At 41.9% G+C, this 18090-nt stretch overlaps 1 protein-coding gene across 2 annotated transcripts; it reads left to right on the top strand.

Annotated features, from left to right (window-relative positions):
• Positions 1-1516: 1516 nt before the first annotated feature.
• Positions 1517-9926, top strand: TYMS (thymidylate synthetase). 2 transcript variants are annotated; one of them, XM_058832169.1, is made up of 7 exons: positions 1517-1757; positions 2071-2144; positions 3369-3543; positions 5661-5762; positions 6976-7151; positions 8509-8580; positions 9439-9926. In XM_058832169.1, exons 1-7 carry the CDS (start codon positions 1586-1588, stop codon positions 9574-9576), a joined length of 909 nt encoding a protein of 302 aa, XP_058688152.1. In that variant the 5' UTR covers positions 1517-1585; the 3' UTR covers positions 9577-9926. The 2 variants fall into 2 exon arrangements, with proteins under 2 accessions (XP_058688152.1, XP_058688153.1); XM_058832170.1 differs by lacking the exon at positions 5661-5762.
• Positions 9927-18090: the final 8164 nt, after the last annotated feature.

Raw genomic sequence — 18090 nt, 5'->3', positions numbered from 1 at the left:
ATCATTTGCTGTGCACAGCTTTTCTAAGCATTTTTTGCACACAGGTATATGCACTACTTCCAACTGTAGCTCTGATAAATAAATCATGCTAATTTCAAAGTGTACAAAAACATCTATATTAGATATGAGCAGAGAAAAATATCCACGCCCTACTTACACTGTGTTTTCCTGTACTTCCATACATACACATTAAGTATACAAATTTATAAGAGAAAAAAAGCCATTTCACTCCTTTAATAATTGGAAAAGATTATTTTTCTGTTTGCTGCTAAGAAAGGTAGTATTTTCTAACCCGTAGTCCTCTGTGCTCCTTCATTTCCATCATATATACCTGTATTTCAGGCTCCTAATCATGAGAGATGATCAGTCATAAATACTGTAAACACATTGCTTGTCAGAAAGCTGGGCTTTATCTCAGAGATAAGTGACTCTTAGAAAATTCTTGACTTCCAAGAGATACTAAAAAAGAAATATTCAGAGAAGAATCAGTTTCTTCTGACTAGCAGAGGTTATACCCAGAGAATTTTCAGAGGACACAATATTGGGAACAGTTGCAATCAGACACAGATCGGGATGCAAAATGACACTGGGACATGGGAGAAGCTGAGATCAACATGATGAGAACCTATAAACCCAAGTGACAAGTACTACCCTTAGTGAGCAGCAAATGTGCCAATAAAATATGAAGCGGGAAGATGATGACACGGCATGGCATGAAAGGAGCCTGGCTGTAGAAGCACAGGTCAGGGTGACACTGATGGGGATGGAAGGTGAGCTGTGCATGGGGCACGGCACCACCGGGGAGACAAGGGAGGCTGGCACAGGGGCTTTGGCCGTTTGGGATATCCTGGCTAGGGGGATCTAGTGCCAGATGCGTGTGGCCTGCCAGGCCCAGCTGAAGGCTTTGGTCTTGTTCAGCTCCGAAATGGGATGCCTGAGGCTGCTGAGAGAGGGAGAAGACAAATGCCAACAGCACTTTTCACCACGGGATGAGCCTGGAGAGCGCTTATGGCGCCGCTAGAGCAGAACGAAGTCACAGAATCACACAATCAATCACGTACGAAAAGACCTCTGAGCTCACTGGGTCCAACCTCTGATGGAACACCACCATGTCAACTAGACCATGGCACTACATGCCACCTTGTCTTTCCTTAAACACCTCCAGGGACGGTGGCTCCACCACCTGCCTGGGCAGCCCATCCCGCTTTGTGATCAACCTTTCTGTGGAGAAACTTCTCCTAATATCCACCCTAAACAAGCCGGTATGGTTCGGGGCACTGGCTCGGGCCAGCCCTCCCTCAGGAGGAACAGCTCCGTGCGGGACCACAGCGGGCGGCTTGCGGAGCAGGCGGTGCTGAGGACCCCTGGGTATTGGAAGAGGAAGGGGAGGGGGAAAGGGAAAGAGACGGATGAGGGAGGAGGCGGTGGTGGTGCCGCTCAGCCCCGCCCGCCCCTCAGCTCCTTTTGGCGGGAAATCCGGGCTTCGGCGGAAAATCCGGGCTTGCTTTGGCGGGCTCGCTTTGGCGGGCTCGGGAGCGCAGCGCGCAGCCGGAGCCCGGCGCGTCCGCAGAGCCGCTCGCCCACCATGCCCGCCGACGGGGAGGTACTGAGCGCTGCCGCCGCCAGCCCGGAGCTCGGCGAGCAGCAGTACCTGCAGCAGGTGCGGCACATCCTGCAGCACGGCCACCGGCGGGAGGATCGCACCGGCACCGGCACCATCTCCGTGTTCGGCATGCAGGCGCGGTACAGCCTGAGAGGTACCCCCGGCCTCCTGCACTTGCTCCTTGCTCCTGCCCCTTCTCCCGCTCCCGCTCCTGCCCCTGCCCGCCGCGGCTCCAGCGGCACTGCCCTGAGCCGGGCTGAGTGTGGGGGTCTCACAGGCCGGGGCTGTCCCGTTCCTTCCCACCCGAGGGATCTGAACACGGGAGTTACACATCCTCTAGTAACTCCTTACTTCATATCCCCACCTCCCAGTGCCAGGTGGTGGCATTGTCCTCTGCGGGGGAAAGCCGAAGTCTGTTCCCCCTGGCAAATGGCTGGTCCCCGCTGACACTCTGAACTCTTTCGCAGATCAGTTTCCACTGCTCACAACGAAGAGGGTGTTCTGGAAGGGAGTGCTGGAGGAGTTGCTGTGGTTCATCAAGGTTCGGCATTTGGGTGTCTCTGTGGGTGGTGGGCCCGAGAGTGGCATAAACAGAACGAACTGGTGGGCAGCATTAAGGCATTTGGGCAACTGCAGATGCTTCTGTTCCTATGACAGAAGAAGTACAACCCCCTAATACTGTGACCACACATGGAAGGCCTTTATCTTCAAGACATTCTGGATTTTAGTGCAGACTGTTGCTACCAGTAGGATCAGAACAGTTTCTCTTCTATTTTTTTTTAAGGGAGAAAATTCGAAATAATGAGGGCTTGGGCTAATTTGAATATACTCCACACCTATAAAGCCTAATACAGTCTCTTTTTCTGGTGTTCTAATCAGAATTAATAATGTGAGATAGTAGGCAGTTTAATGATCTGCTTTTTAATACTGAGATAGCTTGATTTGAACAGAAACAGGAAGTGTGGAACCATGTATGATGTAAATGCTAGGCTTTTTGGTAGCAAAAAAAATGAGATCTAACAGAGCTAATAGCTGGACCCAGTGTAATAAAATTCAATGATAGGTAGTTCATTGCAATATAAATGTTCCTTTATATGTTGTGATATTGTGCTGGTATGGGAGAGTCTACATAACTATTTCCTATATAGCAAGAATGAAATACACATTCATTTTTTAAATGCTTTTGGGTTTGTTTTGGGTTGGTTTTTTGGGGTTTTTTTGGTTTTTTTTCCAAATGTAAAAGACTAGACACTCTGCAAAACAGCATCATTTCTGTGTTGGATTTTTTAGTGTCCTGATTTGGACCTCTTGTAGGATTCAGTCACATTTTTCTGGATAATTTTCTCATTTTTGTCATTTTAACAAAAGGATTTTTAAGACCCTAAGCGTATTATAGGTGGCTTGGCAAAGACTGTGTCTAGGCCATACATTTTTGTCAGTCTATTTGCATCAATCTGTAAAATAACATCTTGTTCTCAGCAAATATGAAATGACATCCCACAATTGACCTTAAGGCTGTTTGTGCATTCACAAAGTGTGAGAATCCAGAGTTAAACAACAGCAGCATGGCACTTCAAACTTCAGCTCAGGATGTTGCTCACAAGTTTTGTTCTGTCCATGTGCAAAAACCTCATCCAGTACATTAATTACACTGTTCTTCCTTTAGGAGTGGAGAAATACTGGACTAGCAAAGCTTAAAACAACTGTTTTAAATAATTTCCTCAGTGTTGGAATTAGGATACAGACTTCTCACTGTATTTTGTAGGGTTCTACAAATGCCAAGGAGCTTTCTGCAAAAGGTGTGAAGATTTGGGATGCTAATGGGTCGCGTGAGTTCCTGGATAAGCAGGGTTTCAGCACCAGAGAGGAGGGTGATTTGGGACCAGTGTATGGTTTCCAATGGAGGCATTTTGGAGCAGAATACAAAGATATGCACACAGGTAATCTCATCCAAATACAGCCTTGAGTGCTCAGTGAGACAGCTGTGACACATCACTTCCAGAAGTCTGCGTGGAATGGGCTGTTCTTAAAGAACCATTCACAGTAAGCTGATAGCCAGAATAAAGGGTGTTAGAGAGAGTTAATTTAACTTTTTTTTCCTTACTCAATATTAATTATCTTGAAAGATGTAGCTTTGTATACTATAGTTTGGTAGTTGTGGAACAGGTGAGTCATAAGGCACACACTGTTACTCTTTCACCTACACCGGTTTTGTTTGCTGAGAGCTGGAAGGATGTGTGTGCTGCAGTCCAGAAACCTGAGCTAGCTCTCTTTGATAACAGTGGAATACAGACTGCCATCTCTGAATATGAGTGCAGGGTCCTTGAAATTGTTCTGTTGGAAAGAACTGGCATTAGTGCACTACATTCACTGGAGGCAGTGGAAGAGAAAGATTTTTCCATTCTGCATCTGGAACAAAGTAGGATGTTTCCATAGCTGATGATGCTGTGGACAGAACAGCTGTGACAGGTTCTGATGTGATGCAGTACCTGTTGGTATTTTCAGTGGAACTGGTTTATTTGAACTGACTTTCAAATGTATTGATTCCTCTTTTCCAAGTCACTGAAGGAGAAGATGTAGAAAATGCTTAGAGTACTGCCATTAAGAAAAAAACAGATTTTCACTATCTGGTGTGATTTTTTTGAACTTGGATTAACAACATGTTTAGTTATCTAGGTGGGGTTTCTCATTTGTTTGTTTTTTGTTTTCAGTACAGCCTCAAGTTGCAGCTCAGATATTAGACTTAGTATTGGCATGTTGACCACCAGCAGAATACAGTTTCATGGTAACACAAGTGATACAAACTGTGAACTGACACATCTGAAAACTTACAGAGTTTCTCATCTTAAAAGGTCTAAGGCACAACATAGCATGGAAAAAAAGAACATGAAAAGTTCCCATCTTACAATTAGATTTCCTTAAGTTGTGTTACTAAATGGATAGGTAATTAGCTTCAGGAACTAACATAACTATTTGACAAGGCTAATGGAATGGAATGGAATGCTGGCAGAAATGTTCCTTGAGCCGCTAATTGTGTATTACTACCTGGTTTGCCAGCTTGGATCTCCCTGTAACCATAATTTGGTGTTGCTGCAATAAGAGTTACTGGAAAAAAGTAGCTACCAGCCATGCTGATTCATTGGCATGAGTCAGAACACTGATTAACAACTTTTTTAGTCTGAAATTCATTCTAATGGTCAGTTAATTTCAGAAAAATTCTTACATAGGTTGTATTGACCCTAAAATTCAGTCTGTGAGTGTCATTGGGTGAAATGTAATATCCTGTGCTACCCATGATTTAGGTTCCTTTCTGGAACTAGATTCTATGAAAATGTAGTTTTCATACCTGACCCTGAGAGTGCTACATGGATTCATTTATTCATCTGTCAAAAACTTCCTACTTTTGACTGTGTAAAGAATGCTAGCACCTGGCACACTGGTCTGGGTTTTTGGTTTGTTTTTTTTTTTAATATATATATATAAGAAGGAGCACTGTAGCATGCAAATTGAATGTCTAGAAAGGCATTTTCATCTGGAAATGCAATAAGCAAATCTGTCTAAATACCGTGACTAACTAGGTGGTAATAACTTGTCCATTCCAGTACAGATCTTATCCTATTTAGGCAACAAGTCATCATGAGTGATAAAATATCATGCTTTGTCCTTCTAGTTTTTTTGTATTGCAACTTTTGTTTCTTGGGGTTTAGTGATTATACAGAATTTTTAGTTGGTATTAAAAAAAGTCAAGTTGTTGAAAATGGAATAAATAGGAATGGTCCTATTTCAGCAGGTGCTAAAGGTACTCAAAGCACACAAAAGAGTTGGGGGGACATAGGAAAATATAATGAGAATTTTACAAGCTCTGGAGCATCCTAAGAAAGACCAAGAGCAACGTATGTTTGGATGGTGCCAACTTACTAATCAGTTTCAAAGTTGTGATAAAATCTTCAGTGGTTCTCATTTGGGTATCACTTTTCACTGGGACATGGGCTGGATATTAAAAAATACCATGACTTGAATCTGTCCGGTTTAGATCTTATTTCTTATATTTCTTCAGATTACTCCAACCAAGGAGTTGATCAGTTGCAAAAAGTGATTGAAACGATCAAAACTAATCCAGATGACAGAAGAATCATTATGTGTGCTTGGAATCCCAAAGGTATTGGAACAGCTGGTGTAAAGTGAATGTGGTTACACATTATATTGCTGTGTGCTAAGCTGTGCTCTGTTCCTGTGTCAACAGTCAGTTCCATTCGGTGTCCTTGTTCATTCTTTATAAAACTACTAGGAGTGCAGTAAAAATGGCCAGGGGTTATAATCTTGATTCTCTTTCTACTTAATCCTCATGTTCAGACTTCAAAAATAATGAACCTTTAGTGTTCCTCTCCAGGTTAAAGTGAGGCATATACCAGTGTCTTTGACATACAGTCTATTCAAAGACAGTAACTCTTATTTTAAAAAGGTAAAAACCCAAACCATAAAAACTAGATTAAAGCAATGTGTCTGGCTTTTAGCCATGTAATCTATTATAAACTTAACCCTTAAAACTGGAGAACAAAAATATTATTTGTGTTGTAATTTTCTCCTTGAACATAGATTCATATGGTGAACCTGTATCATAGGAGTGATAGGGTCTGTTTATACATAGATATCCATTCACTTTGTAGGGCAACTTCTAAACAAGAGCTACTGGAAGAGGATGTTTAACTTTCACCAGTGATAGATCTGTGCTCAAAAAAAATCACACAGCATTTTCCACTGTTGTCTGAAAGGGTATGCCACATGCTATTGCTGTTACTTTCAAGGGTAAACATTCTCAGAAGATATCTGGTGAAGGTTTTCCTTGCCAAGCTGTAATTTTACTCTACACTTTTTAGGAGTAGAAAAACACTCAAAAGATCTTCTGGTTTCTGATTTCTTTTTCTAAATGATCATTACTTTTATGTCTCAACAAGCACATTGCAGCAGGAAGAGAGTAAGATAAGACAGTTGTAATTCACTTTAGGGTATATGCTTAATTTTACTCTTAATGTCTTCCTTTAGGGAATTCAACTGTCTCACCAGGGTTAGTAGATATAAACTGCTGTAATCAGTTTAAAATGCTGTATCATGGCATAAATCTGTTCTGTGGAATATCTGTTTATGACTTTCTGGTCATACAACCCAGGAGACAGCTTGTCATGCATGACCTGGACTTAATTGCTTGGGCAGCAGGTGCTTATAAACAAGAGAAAAAGCAACAGAATGACAGTGCAGTTGGCTCTCTACTGTATCTCATTACATGCATGTTTTGGTTTTGCATCTTCTACATTCATAACACACTAATGCTGTTACTGTTTTCTCTCCCCCGCCTTCTGTACCTCAATTCCTAGATATTTCCCTGATGGCTTTGCCTCCGTGCCATGCCCTTTGCCAGTTCTATGTTCTAAATGGTGAATTGTCTTGCCAACTCTATCAGAGGTCTGGAGACATGGGACTAGGAGTGCCCTTTAATATTGCCAGCTATTCACTGCTCACGTACATGATTGCCCATGTCACAGGGCTGAAGGTAGGCTATTTTTAATCATTTTATTTATTCTTGTTTGAGAAATGAGGGACTAAAACATAAGGCTCTTCGTGTCATGTCCAAGAAGAACTGGAATGAACATGCTGTTTGAAATCTTGCTGGAATATGTGTAAAAAAGAGCCCTGTGAATTCAATGTGAATTGCCTCTGGTTTTTATGGGCAGTTAGAATCGGCAATGTAAGAAGTTTTAAATTCTGGTGGAGCAGAAAATCCTTTCAGGTCAAGACTGACTTGTTCACTAGTCTTAGGTATCTGAACTGACTGCTTGTCCTTATGGGATAGTAATATACAAGTGATTAGATTTTGTAGCATGTTTATTGGAAGTGAACAGTACCTCAGCAGTTGCTGTCAAGGTTCTAATTTGGATATTCTGCCCGCCTAAATTCCAGCTGTGTATTTTTTTGATTTCCTAATGTAGATGATTATGTCAAGTCATCTTGTCAAGTATGTGCTCAAATAGCTCCTGCCCTGACTTCAGGGCTGCATTTTGTAATTTGGCAGAGAAACTTAAATGCATGACAGTCTTGTACAAGGGAAAACCCCTTTTCTTTAGGGCACATAAAAAATTGTACTAGAAAGGCCTTCTGGGCCTAATCCTTCTGCCACCAGCAACATGAAGGGGAACTTCCTAGGACAGGGCAATAGGGAAGAATTAGACTTCACAGCAACTGCAGAAATTAGCCCAAGATACTAAAAAAAGTGAAGTTAAAAATTATGCCCAGCTGTTGCCTGTCAACCACTTCCTCTCCTGGCTTTGGTGGTTTTCAGTGTAACGTATCTGAGGGCTGATAGACACTGGTCAGGGGCCAGTAAAAGAGCCAATGAAACCTCCCCACATTAAATTTGATTGTTCAGGGGCTTCTAAGTCTCAGAATTTGCAAGCTTGCAAACTCCATCTGGGTGCTTGCCTGTGCCTGACACCTCCAATGCTGTTTAGTAGTGCCTGAGGCAACTGCTCTGAAGCCGGCTTTGGTGAGTTGTAGTTACTAGAGGTGGAGTGGAAAAGCTGGATGTCACTGCTGCACCTGTTTCTGTCCCAGTGAGCAGATCAATACTGCTCCATTAATTTACCAAAGCTACTGTCATAGCAGTAAGATAGAAAGATTGAAAGATTTTTTTTTTTTTTTGTAAACTAGTGGAAATTTCATTGTATTTTCCATTAATTATGCATTAGTCAGAGAAGCTTGTTCCCTTCACTGCTTCCAAGGATACAAACCAGCACAGAAGCTGCAATTCCACACTAGCCAGATGCTGAGAATCAATACTGTAAGTATTGTAATGTTTTGCTTTCTTGGAACCTGACTGTTTGAAAACCATACATATTCTTCATTCTTTTCAGCCTGGAGAGTTCATACACACCTTAGGGGATGCTCACATATATCTGAACCATGTTGAACCTCTGAAAGTCCAAGTAAGTACTTGGTACTCTGTCTTTCTATCTTCCACAGTGCTTATTCAATGTAAAATTACCTTGATATTTTAAATATCCTTTTGCAGTTCTTAATTTGTGTGGCTTTTTTTCTCATTTCTATCCTAATAACTGTAGTATCTTAACATCTGTTCAGTTCAGGTTGCAAACAGAAATACAATACAAACAGGATTGAAATGTACATCTGTGTATTACTCTAGAACCAAGTTAGACATCCAGAATCTGTACTTTTAACTTTGAAAATAATTCCACCTAATCAAAATAACACAAAATAAAATGTCTTAGTGATACATCAGAAAAGGATGACTTAAAAATCAGAGTAATACTATTTAGCTGAGAAAGGCTACATTTTCTATTTGTTGCAGTACGATTAAATCAGTGTTTGATTTGATTAGACTAAGCTTGGACCGATTGTCCTTATTATTAGTATGGTTCAAAACCATCCAGAGTAGTAGTTATTGATTCAGACCCAAACGATGAGAAGTGAGAAGCTGTAGAATATTTGATGCATGTTTGGGTCAGATTTTCCAATTTAATTTCCCCTGGAAGGAAAATAATCTGTAACCACCAGAACTGATTTGCCAACTGAAAGTACTTGCAGCGCATTTGGACTATCAGGGAATTCACCTGAAAATTATGTTACTGCTCCGTGTAAAAATACTAAGGTGGATTCTACCTAACTGTATTGGAATTTTTTTCAATTTTTTTTTTTTTCTTAGAGTAAATCTTGGTGGGAAGGGAAAGCCTACATAGTGTAATCTGATTTTGAACAGAGATTGAGAACACAAAGTCTCTGCTTTCAAGTATTAGCTTTATGCAGTAAGCTTGCTTTTATTTCAGCTTCAGAGGGAACCAAGACCTTTCCCCAAACTCAGAATTCTTCGTGAGATTAAAGACATCAGCTGTTTCGGGGCAGAAGACTTTCAGATTGAAGATTATAATCCTCATCCACCTATTAAAATGGAGATGGCTGTCTAATGCTATAAACCAGCATAAAATATTAATATGGAAATGTACCTAAGCTATTTAGTTTCTCTAAAGTGGTGGGGCTTTTATGTACTTCAGAAGTACTAATGTACAAATTTGCTTTACTGTTAAATAGTCACAGACCAGATTTGCCTTCAGTCCTGATACCCTGTAGTTGTACGGGACAGATGATTATTCCTGATATGCTATGCAGATGTTAAGCCAGTTTTGTTAGAGAGCTACTTTTTTACAGGTTGTTTCAGTTACCAGTGGTCATTTCTGTTACCCTTGAGTTCCTGTGTGTGAGAAGCACAGGCTTACGGGCTTGATTTGGGACTGAAAATAAGAATTTGTATGTGTGATAGAGGCTTCCTTCAAGGTGGGAGAAATTGTCAAATATATTCTAAAAAGTGTATGTTTAATAAAGCTTTTTAAAAAATATCTTCTGGAAGGCACGATGCATATTTAATTCTGGTGTGAATTTTTATAGGTAGTAGTAAAAAAGGGTTGGAAAGCCAAGTGGCCTGGAGGAGGGGTAACATCTGGCAAGGAAAAACAAACTTCCCACGGTCTTCACAGATGAACCATCAGGAAGGCAAAAGATTTTAATGGAACCTTGCTGGAAATACAATCTCTGTATAATGTCTCTGTAGCTGCAAATTTGTTTTATTCCCCAGCCCCACATAAATTACTAATTTGATATAAATCAAAGAGAGTTGCAGTTAAATACAGGTTACCAGATAATATTAGTAATCAGCTGTCTGTCACCATTTAAAATCAGATCCCACAAACATATGGACTACTTTTGCAGCCTGAAGCAGGAAAACCTAGAGATCATAGTATTTTTAAGAATGCGGTTCATGAATTACATTCTAGCAGAATTCAGCTTTCAGTTCTCCTTATCCTTGTAACTTCTGCAGTAACTTATAAAATTTCTCTTCAGGAATTTAATTGTGAGTAGATGTGTGGTTAATATTCAGACATAGGATATGCAATACATATTTGAACGTGCGGAACAATGCATAGTAATTTTTAAATTAAATTTTAAAGTCAATAAACTGGTAAATGTTGGAAAAGTTTACAATTTCAGATAATTTTAAGAATTTAATAATCGATGTACTTTCATTCCTGCATAAGAGGACCATTGACTCTTTCTTAAACCAAACTGATAATGACTTTGAAATGCAACCTTTCTATAAAAATTATTCTCATGTCATTATACTGGTTTTTCTTATACTGATCACTGATACGCAGACAAACTTTTTCCTGACATTTAGCCCAACACAAGAAATTGCACCAAAAAAAAAAAAATCTGCCTGTTGTAAGCACACCAAAAGTTAAGAGACCACTGCATATTAGAGAGGTTCTTAATATACACTGTAGTGCATCATTCTTGAAGAGAGATGATCAGACTGTGCTCTTTCATATTAGATCCTGTGAGAAGCTTGGAATGGTCAAACCACATCCTTTTGTGAGGCTGCATTAAATGGATGCTCAGTAGCCAGCCTGTAGTTGAAACACACTTGGGTCTTCTCTCAAATTACTGACCTCACAGGTAGTATGAGCATTCTTGTTACCACACCTGAGAGCTTTGTCACATGCTCCTCCTAATAAACTTCATCCCAGCTCTACTAGTCTGATATTCTAAAGTCACCTAGTTCAGATGGTCCAGGTGTTAGCTTTCCATTAATGGTATGTCCCAGCTGTAGGTTGTCAGCCACCTCTGTGTGCATACTTTTATAAATTAAAGGTTCTAGAGTGTTCCTACAGTCCTCTAAAAGGAAACAGATTAAGCTGCACATTCACTTAGCAGTTCTGCCTACACTTAGCAAGTAAAGTTCCTTTTGCTGGAAACTGCTTTATGTAACACTGCGGATAAGGTGGATTCTGCAGGACATTTTAGCAAGTGTAGCCAGAGAGGATGTGAAGTAAAGCTGGCCTCAGGGCTTTCCTAGTGGGAATCAGCAGTCTCAGTGGTTATCCAGGACAGGAATACCTAGCCAAGAGAAGAATTCAGAATGAGAATCATTTACTTCATAAATTACAGAGGAGTTAGGTGTATAGACATACATAGCATACATAAGCAGACCAGTCTCTATAGCTCTGGAAGAGCTCCTGGTTTTTAGTATAGGAATTAGTTACAACTTCACTGTTTCCCTTTATCAGCGCAGTTTACCACCAATAGCAGTTGAAGTGAAACTTATACCTTGAAGACCAAGGAGGTTTATGGTGCTCAAAAGATCAGAAAGATGTAAAAGGCATTTCAACAGCACACTTTAATGTGACTAAAAGTAAAAATACATTTTAAAATTTATAGGTATGAGACTTCTAGGAGCTTTCATGCAAAAATATGAGTATTTGAAGAAGTTTAATATATAAACAGGAGGTACTCAAGGGATTTTGATTTGCAAAATATGAATACGGTTCATGCTGCAAAGATGTCTACTATGACTGCAGGCCATATTCAGAGCAGTGTTTTAGGCAAAACATGAGACATTGCTTTGATATTTTCAAGAGGTGCATCCTTGTATCATTTCTCCACTTTCCAAGGGCCATTCAATAACTCACAGATAGCAATGAAATTTCTTACTACTTTGGTCAGGTATCAGCTTCGACATTCCACCTTAGATGAGTTTTGTAACCCACACTATTTCTGAGGTGTTATGGTATGTTGCAAAATTTGCCTTACTGCAGTACAATAAACAATACTAGTTATCTGATTATGGTAGATGAAAGATCAGGAAAGAAAGAACTGCTGAATTTTTGAGACAAACTTCCATCTGATCAGCCATCAAAATCAAGTCCTCTAATGAGTCTGACTTGGTGAGTTTGTCACCATAGTGACTGGCACCTGTGAAGTGTCTGAATATGGAATGCAGCCCAGGTTTCAAGTGCCTTTATTTAAGCCACAAACGGTTCACATTCACCTGCCTGAAGTTTAACCCACCCTTCTAACTTCCCTTTGCAGCCCACAGGAAGGTGAGCTTGTGGGGTAACATCACAAATACATGCTGTGACCACCATGTAGCAACATGTTTTTTAAGGAAAAAAAACCAGAGCAATAACCACAGTGAGTTACCGGAGTTTTTTTATATAACTAACCTGTTTTCAAGCATTTCAGATAACTGGATATGATCAAACATTATCAAGTGCTGGACTAATTAACAGAGGTCCCCAAATCCATACTAGAGATGACTGCCACTCTAAGACATCCAAAGCCTTTCAGTGCATGACATGAAACAACAAAAGCTTACAGCAATGCATACAAGCTTATGCTCAGAAATCGCAATCATGACAGCTGAAGAAACTAATCAGGCTGCCTTGAAGGAAGGGGAGAAAAAGATTTTCTTATTGCTGCTGCATTTTGCAGAGGCTTTCTCTGGAACTTTTTGGCCATCAGCAGCACAGACAAGCTTTCATTCACACTTCCCTGTCTGCAGCTGTCAATTTGGAGACAACTCAAGGCCCTGGCTTGTAGAAGATATTTAAATATCATTCAGTTGTGGCAATGTAAGGGAGAAAGTGGAAAGTTAAGACCTGGAGACTCCCAAATTAACATATTATAAGAGCTGCTGGCAACTCATATAAAAGTACTTGAACAGTGTCCCTCCTGTGTGTGTAAATCCAAACTATTTAAATTTAAATGAGAGTTCACATGAGAATTTGGATGAACTTCAAGGATGTTGTCAGTATTAAAAATCAGCTTATACTTGTAATGTCAATAACACTACACCTGACACAATGAACTGCGGTACACTGAAAAAAAATCGATGTGTGCCAAAGGGCATAGTTGTACTGCTTTGAGTTTGGAAATCACTGCCACTTAACTGGATGTTGAATCTCGTAAATGAAAGTGAAAATGCCGAGTGAAAATGGTTGCTCCATTCCAAGCCATGGGCTCAATGTGCACAAAGGCACGCTGAGTTTGTAGTGAGGCTATTATGTAATGCTCACACAAACTGATTGGGCAGCTCTGCCAGATAATTGCCTCACACACTCCCTCAAAATCGTTTTAGCATTTAGGCTCCTTTGGGAGCAAAGTCACACCCCTCTGGTCACCTACTGTGTCCACAAGGTAGGAACTAGGGGCACTCTGGAGACAGCATGCTTAGAACTGGGCAGCTTTGGGATGTGCTTGCCTATGTGAATAAGCAGCTATTTCCATTTTGAGGCAGCTAAAGTGAAAATAGCAGTGATTCTACTGCAGAAAATCATTTTTCCTCCTGGAGACCAGTCCACCAGATGAGAGATGGCCTTGTAGCTGAAATACACTTGGATAAGAGTTAGGATTCAATTTCTAGCTGTGCTGCAGTGCTACAGATTTCCTGTCTGGAGCTTGACTAAGTTGTTCTGTCAGTTCAGGCCTCATATTAATTTCCCATGTTTCTAGTACAGATAATTGTATTCCCTTTATTCACATGGGAGTTTTGTGGATAAATACATTAAATGTTTATGTGGTTCTCAGATGCTATGGTGAAAAGAAGAGAAAGGTTATATAAAACATCCCATACAGCCAAAAATTCAGGACTGGCCTTTAATATACTAATGGATAATTCAAACCCATCCTGCTAGATAGTCATTATAAAACACCCCTCTCTGCAAATAAAGTGTCCTATCTACTGGTAGACAACAGCTGAGTGTGAGAAGTACAGCAGTATAGCAGGGCTTGGTATGAGAAACTGGCAGCAGAGGAATTATGCTAATGTCATCACCGTTGTTTCCAGTTGCTGCAGACAACCGAGAATTTGTTAATTCACATTGTTTGGCTCTGTAGATTTGGTGTCAATACTTGGCAAAAAGACGGGTGCAATAAAAGACAATTTACTTTAATCTGGAGACCGGTGTTCTAAAAAAGTATCAGCCTGTCTGCTGACATCTTGCTATATATGATATATCTGGGATTTAGTTCTGGTCTTTGGAGTCATTAAAAATAATTCATGCAAAAAGTATTTAAATATAGCTGACTGCAGTGACTTACTACTAATGCTAGCAATGAGTTTCCTTGGGGGAAAGGACAGGTTTCACTCTCTTAAAATAGCTGCAAATGTACCAGACAAATTCCTGCTAAGGCCAGACAGGGCACTGAGTGCACTGACAGACTGTGACCAGTCTCACCTGGGGCTCACACATTCTGCCCACAGGCCTTAGTTTCTGCCTGGCTTGCATGGTGTACCTGCCTCCAGCTGTGCTACAGCTGTGGACGTGTCTAGCCATGGAACAACACCCCATCCTGGCTAGACACACCCTGGGCCATGTCTGACCATGGTTCTCCTCACTCCTGGCTTCTGCTCATCCCCATCCCCAGGGAGGTGCCCAGCGCTTGAGGCTGGGGCCACCTCACCACCCCTACCACCCCTGCACCCAAATAGATGTGGGACAAGCCCTGTGGCGCTCCCTGACAGCTCTCAGTCCTTGGGAGCGGCTGGCCCCCATGGAATCCTGCCTGCCAGGTATCCCAGGCTGCCTCAAGCCCTAAACCAGCAGTGCAGAGCCAGGCCTGCAGCTGCACAGGACCTTGCCTCACAAACCTGGCACAACTCTGGGTTCTGACCCTCTGTTGTGGTTTAACCCCAGCCAGCTACCAGCCCCAAGCAGCCGATCACTCATTTCTCCACCATCAGGACCAGGGGTGGAATTAGAAGGGAAAAAGCTGGAAAATTCAGATTGAGATATGCACAGTTTAAAGGAGAAAGCAAAAGCTGTGTACACAAATAAAGCAAAACGAGGAATGAATTCACTGCTTCCCACGGGCAGCCAGGTGTTCAGCCATCTCCAGGGGAGCAGGGCCCCGTCACATAACAATTACTTGGAAAGACAATCGCCATCACTCCAAATATTCCCCTTCCTCCTTCCTCCCCCCATTTTATACACTGAGCATGACACCACTCTGGAATATCCCTTTAGTCACTTTGGGTCACCCATCCCAGCTGTGTCTCCTCCCAGCCACCCCCAAGTTCCTTGCCAGCATGGCAGTATGAAAAGCAGAAAAGGCCTCGGCTTTGTGTAAGCCCTGCTCAGCAATAACAAAAACATTTCTGTATTATCAACCCTGTGTTCAGCACAAACCCAAAACATATCCCTTCCCTAGCCACTGCGAAAAAATGAGCTCTACCCCAGCCAAAACCAGCACACCCTCCCACAGCACTGGCCGTGCCCACAGGCTGAGTGTGACTGAACCCCTCACAAGGGGGATTTGATGCTCTTCAGGGGCCATCCGAGAACCCCTGCTTTGACCCCCACCCACAAGCCTGCCCAGGGCTCTGGGGCTACACAGGATCTGCCTGAGCCCTCCACCTGCCTCCAACAATCCCTGTCCCTTTTCCATTTCTGTGTCCCTGCCCTGGTTATGTGTGTCCTGAAATACCCCTACACCCCACAGCAACTAAGTCCCTCTTCAGCAAATCCTTCAGAGAGCGCCCGCTTCTCTGTTGGGTGAGAGGACACATCTCTCTCAGAGGGAGCTCGGGCAGAGGGCACTGAGGGCAGGAGCAGCCCTGCCGGCCCTGTCCAGCCGCATGAGAATCCCGCCCCCATCAGCCCTGGGGGCCATCTCAGCTCAGGACATGGCCCCAGTCCCTGCCGGAGCCACCCCAGGGGTGATCACAGCTGTGCAGGGCCCTGCACTGATCCGGACCCTGAACCGCAGGCTGAGCTTGACCTGGGCCTGACTTCATCACCATGGACAGGCTGGCAGGCCCTGGGCTCTGTCTGACCCTGGTCCCCGGGACACACCTTGCCCTCAGAGCTGTCTCGGCACCATAATCTTGTCTGGTAACATTCTCAGTCCTGGCTGTTCCCTCAGACCTGCCCTTCCAACCATGCTCCCAGCGCCAGCCCTCCTGCACCCCTGGCAGTGACACTGGTGCCACTGAGAGGATGACTTGCAGCTTGCTAACAGCAGGATTTCCTGGAATATTGATACTTACATTTGAGTTATGGCAGCACAACTAGAGTTGGTACAATTAGAGAAGCCTGGAACCTTCCCACTCCAAACCTCACTCCTTCATATAGCCACTGCAGGGTCATGTCTACACATGCACTGCTGTGCTGAGCAAAACACTGGCTGAAGCACCAAAACCACAGAGCAAAATGAAAATGGGAGCTGGGTAATCATCCTTGGGCTACAGGATTCATCAGCTTCATTGGCCCTCCAGTGCTCTACAGACCACATTGTCCAGCCCGCACTGTTCTGCACAGATGTTATCCAGGCTGTCTCTTGGACCTGCAGTGTGCTCCACAGAGCAGCATAGACTTCATCTTTGTACCTTCCTTCTCTACCCTCCATATATGGCCAATCACTATCACAGGATGCATTCTTTCCTGTTTCTCACTGCTGTTAGAAATATGAAATTTTAGCAGTTACTTTTATACTAATACTGAAAAATTAAATCAGATATTTCCAGGTTGTTCACAAACATTGCATGTGGGAAGAATGAACCAAGGAGATAAGGTGAAGAGAGACAACCTTGGTAGGGAATAGCTGAAATAGAGACCAAGTAATTTTCAGCTTTAGTGTTTAACTTCACAGAAAGGAATTTTGGCACTTGCTCCAAAGGTTATGCAGTAGAGTCATTAAACAAACAGTAATTAGGAAAAAGCCCAAAGCACTTATACATATACTCACATGTTTTCTGGTAGCTGCACCAATTCCTAGCGCTGTTAAGGCCTGCAAGGAAATAACAAACATTCAAGACTTGCTTCTGGTTTTCTGAATTCCCAGTGGAGCTACTCAGTAGCACAAAGGATGGAATAACAGCACACTGTTTTCTATGTGTTTTATAGAAAATGTAACACATGCTATAAAACTCTTTATTGATTTTTTTTTTCCTGCTTTCTCTTGTCCACAAGCAATGTAAAGAATTATGTAACAGGGTGTGTGGAGCAGTAAAGAAATGCACATACAGTACATCTGGGGTTTTAACAGTGCTGCTAAGTATAGCATGTTAGGAATAGAAATTCTGAACCGAACTTCCAATTTCACTGGAAACCACATATTTTTTTTAAAAAAGTCCATTCTCATTTCATAATAAATGTTGGCTGCTTTCCTTATGCAAGCATTGAAGTACTTTTACACATTCTTTTAGAAGGAAACTATTGATTTAAACTTAAGGGAATACAGGTGCAGAATATGTATCAACATCCTGTAGCAAATACATTTAATAGTATTCTGAACCACTAGTTCAAGCTGAGCTCTGAGTATGTGAAGAAACAGTATCAACATTACAGCAGTACTGACAGGAGTCACTGTAGTATTATTGAAATAAAATATTAAAACTCCAAGCTCTGAAACAGTTGCATGTCCCATCTGGATATGCATATCCTCATCTGGAAAAGTTGGCTTCTTAATGCACAAGGGTTTAAACTCAGCTGGTTCAGTGACCCACTCTATTGCTTCCTTTATTTCACATTTTTTGCTTTGCATTCAGCATCTGGGATAAGAAAAATAAGAATCAAATACAGTGAAGGTTTCTAGAGAGTTATTTTTCCTGTCAAACTGCAAAATTTTTATGAAGTGGTAGAAATGGA

The sequence above is a fragment of the Poecile atricapillus genome, chromosome 2 (genome assembly GCF_030490865.1).
Source record: "Poecile atricapillus isolate bPoeAtr1 chromosome 2, bPoeAtr1.hap1, whole genome shotgun sequence".
NCBI classification, from domain to species: domain Eukaryota; kingdom Metazoa; phylum Chordata; class Aves; order Passeriformes; family Paridae; genus Poecile; species Poecile atricapillus.
This window is presented reverse-complemented; position numbering and strand designations above follow the sequence as displayed.

Bases quoted from the DNA above. Each gene is read 5' to 3' on its own strand.
- TYMS (XM_058832169.1), top strand. From the start codon at position 1,586: ATGCCCGCCGACGGGGAGGTACTGAGCGCTGCCGCCGCCAGCCCGGAG. The intron at 3,544-5,660 runs GTAATCTCATCC...ATATTTCTTCAG, and splicing joins ATACAAAGATATGCACACAG to ATTACTCCAACCAAGGAGTT. The intron at 8,581-9,438 runs GTAAGTACTTGG...CTTTTATTTCAG, and splicing joins TTGAACCTCTGAAAGTCCAA to CTTCAGAGGGAACCAAGACC.